The 8,709-nt window shown below is 37.1% G+C and overlaps 1 protein-coding gene across 1 annotated transcript; it reads right to left on the bottom strand.

Moving 5' to 3' along the window:
• Positions 1-1,530: 1,530 nt before the first annotated feature.
• On the bottom strand, positions 1,531-7,369 carry LOC103933959 (probable Histone-lysine N-methyltransferase ATXR5). The gene is given in 7 exon segments (XM_009343658.3): positions 1,531-2,143; positions 2,290-2,502; positions 3,459-3,559; positions 3,670-3,899; positions 6,545-6,631; positions 6,729-6,910; positions 6,912-7,369. Coding segments are annotated over 7 exon segments (1,149 nt in total). The 5' UTR covers positions 7,088-7,369; the 3' UTR covers positions 1,531-1,983.
• Between the last annotated feature and the right edge of the window lie 1,340 nt (positions 7,370-8,709).

The following is an 8,709-nucleotide window of genomic DNA, read 5'->3' as shown; positions in this document are numbered from 1 at the left end:
GGACAGAGGAAAGAATGAGGGGACGAAGAAGGGGGACAAAGGAGGGAATGAGTGGAGGAAGAAGAGTATTAGAGGTAGGGGTGAGATCGAGCAAAGAGAGTTGAGGGAGACAAGTGAGAGGAGAGAGAGTGAGTGGGTGTGAAAGTTTTTTTTTTTTTTTTTTTTTTTTTAAATTTAATTGTAATAAAAAAATTAATTAATTAATTTTTTATTTTAGTTGGGGAATACATCATTATTTAACAACCAAATTGATAGAAAACTTAACGGAGGTCTGACATTGTAACGAATTCATAAGTTGATGTATGACATTGCAATGTTTAAAACATGAGGTATGAGATTGTAATTCGACCCATAATTGAGGTAGTTTTGTGTAATGCACCCTAATAAAAATGAACATTGTAGGGAGTTTGATGACGATAGTGGTTGCAACGCCAATAATAGGGTGCGATAGTTGGGGTGTAGAGTTAGCAGTGGACCAGTGGTGGTAGAGGAAGTGGCAATGATTGTGGTGGTGGTGGTAGTAGTGGTGTAATTGGCAGTGGAAATGGAAACGATGGTGGTGGCCGCAGTTGTAGGTAGTGGCAGTGATGGCGGTGAGGGTGGTGGCAAAATTGGCAGCGAGAGACTAGATCCAGGGCCTCATAGTTAAAGGGAAGTTGTTGCTAGAAAAACCCCAGCCTAATATGATGATTGACACATCCATTCCTAGAAGCCCAATCAACATGACCAACCTTTACTGGGTTGAAAAAGGAAAAGTAGAGGCTACCTAGGAAGTAAAGGGAGAGAGAGGGCAAGCTGTCAGACCCATGGAAGGCGTTAGAACCTCAAGCGGCTATAGTCAAAGGAGTGGTTTTATGTAGCAAGTGTCAATATTAGTGTGAGCTCGAGGTGCTAGCATTGGGCGCGATTATTGACCGAGAGTTGGCCAAAAGAAGAGAAATGGAAAAGTTAGAGGCTTGTAGGAGTATTCTTCGGGCAACTGAGAGAAACCTCCAAGAATGTGCTCCAAAGATTAGGAGGGGACTCAGAGCCTAAGGGTTTGTCTGAAGCATTTAGAAATTATGAAGCCTCTAAAGAGGTGGAGGATAAAGAGGCGAAGAAGTGTGATTGTTAGGGTACAAAGGTAAATAGTGGCAGGCGGTGACAACGGCGATGGTGACAGTTGTGGTGGCATCAGTGGCAACAATGGTTATGGTTGTCGTGGTGGTCACAAAGATAGTGGTAGTAATGATGGTAGTGATGTTAGGTGATGGCGATCACTTTATTCTCAAGGGACAAAATGTGCATGGAAGAATAAATAATGTCATATTTAAAAACTAATTATAATATTACAGGAATTAAAAATATTCATTAAAAGCTCAACTCTGCTTCTTACATCTGGAGGCAATTATTTTTAAAATAAACTAGATATTTGAGTCTTACCAGACACACATTATTATTTGGCTTAAAGTGATGCATCTTTTGGGGAAAAAAAAGTAAGACCAAACGGGGCCTTTGAACCAAGGCAAAAATAAAAATTAAAACAGATGGTGCCATGAAATAACAAGGATTAACTCAAAAGTAAAATCTTCCATTGAAACAAATTACAAAGAAAGTTAGGAGCCCCTACTTGCAGTCCTTAAAAATCCGATCACGCACTTCTCCCTGATGGAAAAAATTGAGGGAACTGCAGGATGCTATTTCGCAGTGCTAATAACAATTTCCTTAAGTTATACTCCGAAAAGATAAAACCCCTTTCATTTGCTTGACTACCAAGAAAAATTTTCCTTGGCCTACTCTATAATTCTATATCCGAGGGCCAAATAATGGGCCAGCTCTATATGGAATTACAATGAACGGGTCAAAGGAAAAACTAGAAGAAAATTGGAACGACAAGTGAAAGCTTGAAAGAGGAAAAACAAAGAAGAATTAGGAGCAAAATAAAATCCCAATTCGGATTGCTAGATGGAAGCCGTTAACGTCTATAACGTCTAAAAGAACGGCTCAGAGAAAATGTTGAGTAGGGTATTCTTGCTCGTATCCGTTATAGTCATAATATAGCCTCTCCCCTTTAGCAATATCACGAGTAGCAACCAAAAAGACCCGACATTCACCGTTAACACTGTATCTCACACATCTACAGTTCTGCTTCTTTTTTCCTTCCCTGCACAAAAGTTGTTACATTTTAAGCACAGTGGATGCAGACACGCTCAATCCAATACATCTGAACACAGAAATATTTAGTTTTATCATATGAAGTTCATTGGAGGCCACAAACAAGTCGTAGAAAGAAAAAGATATTAGGCTTACGAGGTATGATTGTTGATGCCGTTGATAAATCGAGCTATGTTTCCGCGTTTATCAGGGCAGATGACAAGACTTTTAGATGGTTCAGTTGCTAACAGAAGGGTCATCATACTGTCACAATCGTCATTTTCCCGATGCTTAATGTAATCAACATCACCCGTGTATTCAGCAATAAAAGTCATATCCTTCATCTGCTCATCAGCCTCTACTGTAAAACTACATAAAAATAAATGAATAAATTCAACACGAGCCTAATCAATATGCAGGTACCATATATAAGTCGGGGGTTAATTACAGTAATGGTCTCTGAACTTGATCCCGTGTTTGATTTTCATCTTTGAATTTTGTGTGGCATTTTGGTCATTTCCGTTAAATCAATCCATTTTTCTGTTATATTTAGGAGGAAATAGGACTTTTTGCATCCAAAAACTTCAATAAAACAGAAAAGAACAAAAATTTCAAGTCATTCCTAAGCTCCTATGTGGGAAAGATCCAGATATCCGCCCTCTCAGTAATTGGGAAATTGATTGAAATTATCATTATACAAATCCCAATTGCTGAATTAATCAAAATCAAATATTGACGACAAACCGAAAAAATTGACAGCATATAAAGAAAAAATTGACAATGGATCGATCAAATACGAAAAAGTGACCATTCAACAATTCAGATTTGTACGTTGATCATTTCACTACTTTCACAATACATTTGTCCTGAAGTTAAAAGAAAATGGATGGAGTTAATAAAAAGGACCAAAATGCTACTTGAGAGTCAGTTTGAAAACGATATACAACAAAATAAAAGGATCAAGGACAAAAATGAAACACGATTACAAGTTTAGGGACCATTGCAGTAATTGACCCTATAGTTCAATGCACCACAAAACTAATAAAGACCTTCAGTCTTCAGAAGAATAAGAAGGTTATATAAGAGGGCACTGTAAGGACAAAAAGGGCTTGAAAACTTTGAGTTTTAACGATAAGGACAAAATAAAGGGTAAAGTGAATAGTACCATAATTGACTTTTTAGTGTTAAAATGTAGTTTTTCGTTAAAGAAAACAATACCGGGAGCTTTTCGTTAAAGTTCCCTTTAAGATATTGTTACCCTTCACATTAATTAAAGATTAATGCTGTAAGAAGAGGGCACCACAAAGTACTATGAGATAAGTTACCCTTCGCGTGAATCAAAAGCTACTTTAAGAGGAGGGCATTCGCCTCTTTTGCACATGGCTCTGCAAAGCTCCAATGTCTCGGTATCTTCCTTGGAAAGAATCTAATAGAAAAAATGCCAGTACTTAAATCACATGATGGAGTTGATAATCAGTTGGCCCTACAAATGGCAACTAATATATATTGAGGAAACTAGAATAAGGGATAGAAAACCTGCATGCCACCGTCTTCAAACTCGGACTGATTAGCAGATCTTGGAGCCATTCCGAGCATGTAAGCGAGATCGTCACTGAATTCCATGTGCAATGCTGTTAAAGCAGAAGCCAGGGAACCCATTTGTTTCAGCCTTTGAGCAGGATCTTCTGATGAAACAAATGGAAGTATTCTTCTTCTTCTCTTCTGCAACACTAATGATCCTGAACGCCTCCGGCGTTTTCTGGCATCTATTCACACAATAACAACCAAGTCAGCAAACAAAATAAGCAGAGTAATCAATTTTAAAATTTATTGCATGATGCAAGAGAGAAAAAACCTAACATCTGTTCTATGCGACAGCATACCACATAAAACAATTCACTGAAAAAGTCAAATATTGTACACAGCATAACCTATACAAACATAAGAGTACAAAAGTTACAACGATTCCTATTAGGGCGTTGCCTCCAAAATTTTAGTAGCATGATTTGAACATAAGAATAAATAAACCTGGCAATAAAAGAAATGCATGTTCGATAGCCCTGAATAGCTCATAGAAGAAGACTACACAATTAAGAGTAGAGAATGGAGATGGTTAGCAAACAGAACTGTCCTTCTAGGTTACCTGGATGCGTGTTTTATATATGTATGCTAGTGTGTTGTTAGAGTAACAAGTTAAGGTTGTGAGTGACAATGTTTCTGTATCAGAACTCCATTCACTTCAATCATAGCCCATTTTCATAAGTTAATTTCATTCCTAATTTGGCTTAATTTCATTCCTCATTTGGCCTTTTTGTTACAAACGGTACAGAAACCTTAATCATGCACAAACAGAAAAGCCCACCAACTTAGCACTTTCTTTCTCACCAAGTGGAATGATCTCATTCAGCATTTCATACCCTGCACTAATAAACTAGTGAACTGCAATTTGTCAAATATATTGTAACATTCCACGAGTGCCGATGATTATTATTATTCAACACTCATAGGCACATAATGGTATTTTTTTCCACTCCTATATATTGCTTCACAGTTAAAAAGATACGCTGTAATGATCTTAATTATTCTCTTTTCGCGTCCTATTTTGCAAGAACATGGGAATAGATTCTACTATTAGATCAGAACAAAGAAAAGAGGGCTTTATGAGAAACAATAAACCACTAGATTTCTAATGTGCTGGATACACTGAGGGAACTTAATCACTATATAATATTAAATTGTTTCAATATGTTTGGTAAAACAATCTTACATACTTAATAGGGCTTTTCCATTCTTTCCTATAAGTGCTTAATTTTTTTCAACAGGTAATTATTAAATGTAAGTGAGTATGCAACCATGAACAAGGATATTGGATAAAAATCGTTAAAAACATACGGTTTCCTTTTGGATAAAGTGGGGATATGTGATACGTCCTCAATACAACATGGAGACTTCCAGCATAATTGAGTAATATTTTTTAACACAAAATGGACTAAAATCATATAATTAACATATTATTCTGGTTCATTTTAACAGAAAATGGACCAATGATAGAATCTGCACTGTAACATGTTCACCACAGAGTGGCAGTTTTGAAAAAGTAGCATCAGCAAGTTACATGAAATTTAATTCAGAGGCCAGACAAAGTATCATATATGACAGAAAGCTACAAGAACGTTTTATTTCCTTGCTAAATTGTTCTGGATGGAGATAGCACACAAAGGAAAGCATTCCTTTTTGTCTTTTATATATCAAGTAAGGACTGTCTTGCATAGAGCAGTTCATACATTGGTTAAGGGTTATGCATGAGTAAAAGAAACTTATATAGTGAATATAGCAGATTGTTGCTAAATGGAAAATCTCCGTTTCTAATCCAAGATCACACAACTCACCTCTAAACTTAAGATGAAAATATATCTGATAATGTTTTAAGCAGCACACATTATGTCTTCGCACTACATCAGTATGTATGCATAAACAAGTACTCTAATTATTGTAGTTACGACTTTGAGCAAAATCTTAGCCAAAGTCTTAACTCCAAACTAATACTATTGAGTTCATGCATTGTTAGTAGTTTTACATAAACCTGACAATCGAGATACTACCAGAACATGGATTTATTGCTTAGTTACTAATGAACTAACATTAGAGAATCTACATTTGGACAATAATGACTTTTATCGGACTTGTTAAGGAGTGATAACGAATAGACATTATGTGTTACCAAAAATATCGATGGCATGTTTACCTATTTGAAATGGGAGAAGTCGTGAACAGGAAGAGAAAGAAGGAATTGGTGTGGGATCAACTAACGCCTTAGCTGATATGATTCCTACTTTGTCAGGCATTAGATTAAGGAATTTAATGTGGAACCCACATTTTCTTTTCAGTTCCATATGTTATAGTAAAGTAAACACAGTGGAAGTCAGTAATTAGAATAATTTCAATACCCATGCTCTAGTAAACGCATGTATGCCAAGAATCGGGATAATTTCAATACCCATTCCATCGAAGTTAGAATCGGGATAACTTCAATACGCATTCCATCAAAGTACACATACCATTAATATATCATTGAGAAATGTTATGACGTTTTTGTTAGAATCAGTATAACAGAATGGTTAACTGGCGTTCTAACGAGTTAAGCATTTCATCACTGGTATACCAAGAAAGCTTTTCTAATTTGTCAACTCTAAACTCAATCTTGTTTAGATCTTCATCGTGTCCTCACATTCTAATTTTGAACTCCCTATCATAGAAACATTATGAATCCAATGTCTTCCCTTGTCTTTAATTTTCATGAAGCTTTGAACAGCATTAACAAATATAATGATCACGAAACGAAAACCTATGGGAATCGCAACCACGAAAACCACAATCACCAGTGAGTACCATATAATGTACCGGAATTTACCTTGAGGAGGAGCACATTCGTCTTTGGGGTCACGATCACTACATTTCTGAATCCGGAAAAAATCAATAATTTTTTTCTGCGAGAAACCTGAACCAAAACCAAAAAAATGAAAACTTATAAATAAGAACATGAATGCAATTGTAACTCCACAAAAAGAAAAAAATAAAAAATAAAAATCCCCTACTTCTTACTCGTCTGTGTCCGGAGCAGGCAGGGCAGAGCCATGATCCAATAGGGACAATGGCGACGATAGGCCTGAGGCATTTCATGTGGAAGCCTCTATCGCATTTATCGCAAAGAAGCAGCTCGTCGGATCGGTCACCCGACCCACAATGCTCGCAGGTAACGTCGCCATAATCGTCCTCTCTCTACCACCGTGAATTTAGCCTTCGCCATTATCTCCGCCATTGACTTCATCTTCTTCTTCGGCGGCGACCCAGGCGGCGAAGGCTGGCGCGGCGCCGATGTCCTCCGGTTGAAGCGGATAAAACGGTGAGCTGGAGCAGCTGCCGCAGCCGCCGAGGAGGTGGTAGCCGGAGCCATTACGAATTCAGGTAAATGCTAATTTTTGTTGATTGAAGGCAAGGAATTAATTAAAAATAAGAATGACGGAGGAGGAGGAGAAGGCGGAGGCGGAGGAAGAAGAGGAAGATTTTGGTTGTTGGTATTACGGAATGCTGGTCTCTCCTCTCGCGGGGTTTGGGGAGAAGGGGTAGGAAGTTACTGTTGATGATGACGTAGGCAGGCTACGCTAACGTGATTTGAGTGCGTGAACGGAAATAAAGTAGCGCACCTTCGGGAGTCGTCTTTCTCTATCCTTGCATAATCACATTTTGGGTGAATACGGTCCGGTCCAGTTCGGCTCGAGTTCTCTCTCAAATCAGAATTGGAATTAATAAAATATCAACAATTCAGTTTGATGTGGTTTTACTTAAATTTATTATTAAAATTATACGGTTCAGTTCACGTTGATTTCGGTTTGATTCATGTCGGTTTACAACTCTAACTAAAAAAAATACATTTCGAACCTTCTACTTCCAATCCCAACACATTCAACCACAAATTCAAGCAAATTATCTAGTTAAGTGTAAGTAAATATTAAATTATAAATTTAGACACCAAAATATAAAAAAAAAATCGTCTAAGTTACCACATTAATAATGTTTTTGCTTTAATATGATAGCACAACTTGATAAAATCCCAATTACTCACTGGGGAATCTGTTTCCTCTCATCCCCTAAAACCAACAAGAATTGCTAATTACAACTTACAACGCAACAACCAAACAAAGATCTCCCTAAATGTGATATATTATCTCTTACTGACCCAGCACCCACTACATATTTAAAGAATAGACCCTAATCAATCAATTAATTATAAAAAAATAATAATAAAACAATAATTTATATTAAAAGCAGTTCGAGCCAGTTTCTCCGGTTCTTAGTTTTTCCAAACCAGAACCGGAACCTGTTTGAAATGATCTGGTTCAGTTTTTTTTTTTTTGTCCTGACTTTGATTTTTTTGGTCAACACGGTTTTTTACTGTTTTTTTATCGCGGTTCGATGCAGTTTTCCCGTTTGGTAGTTTTATGCCCACCCTAATTACATTGTAACCGTTTGTAATTGTAAGTGACTGAATTTATGTGAAATTTTTGTTAAAAGAAAGAAAACAAAAATGTAATCTAATACAAATTTCAATTGTTGAATTAATTAAAAATTAAATACCTTTACATATTTATAAGAAAGTAATAATTTAATCAGAACTTCTTTTTCTCTCCGTGGTGAGAGTTTTTCTCTCAAAGTTGAGGGTTATTCTCACTTCTTGTGTGAGGCTTTCAAACCCAAGAAAACCCAGTGGCGCCGACCCTAGCTTCAGTCGAGGTCGGTTGCCGTTTCCTTCATGCTTTCTTTCTCTTTTGTTTTCCATGCTTCTACTACTTTTTCTCCCAAATCACTACTTGGATTTGTTATATTCCTCTATCCCCAAGGGTATTACTCTTCCTGGCTCTTCCTTGCTCCGATCTTCAACCATGAATCCTACTTAGAGTATGCGTATAGTTCCGATGTATCCACTGGCTCGGGTGTTTCCAACACCACCACTTTCTCTTTGTTGTCTGCCGGTTCTGGTAGTGTCATTCGTGGGTTTCCACAAGCTTCATATTGGTA

The sequence above is a fragment of a genome, unplaced genomic scaffold (genome assembly GCF_019419815.1).
Source record: "Pyrus x bretschneideri cultivar Hongxiangsu unplaced genomic scaffold, Pyrus_bretschneideri_v1 Contig56, whole genome shotgun sequence".
Taxonomy (NCBI): Eukaryota; Viridiplantae; Streptophyta; class Magnoliopsida; order Rosales; family Rosaceae; genus Pyrus; species Pyrus x bretschneideri.
The sequence above is the reverse complement of the archived record's forward strand: the minus strand, read 5'-3'. Positions and strand labels throughout refer to the sequence as shown.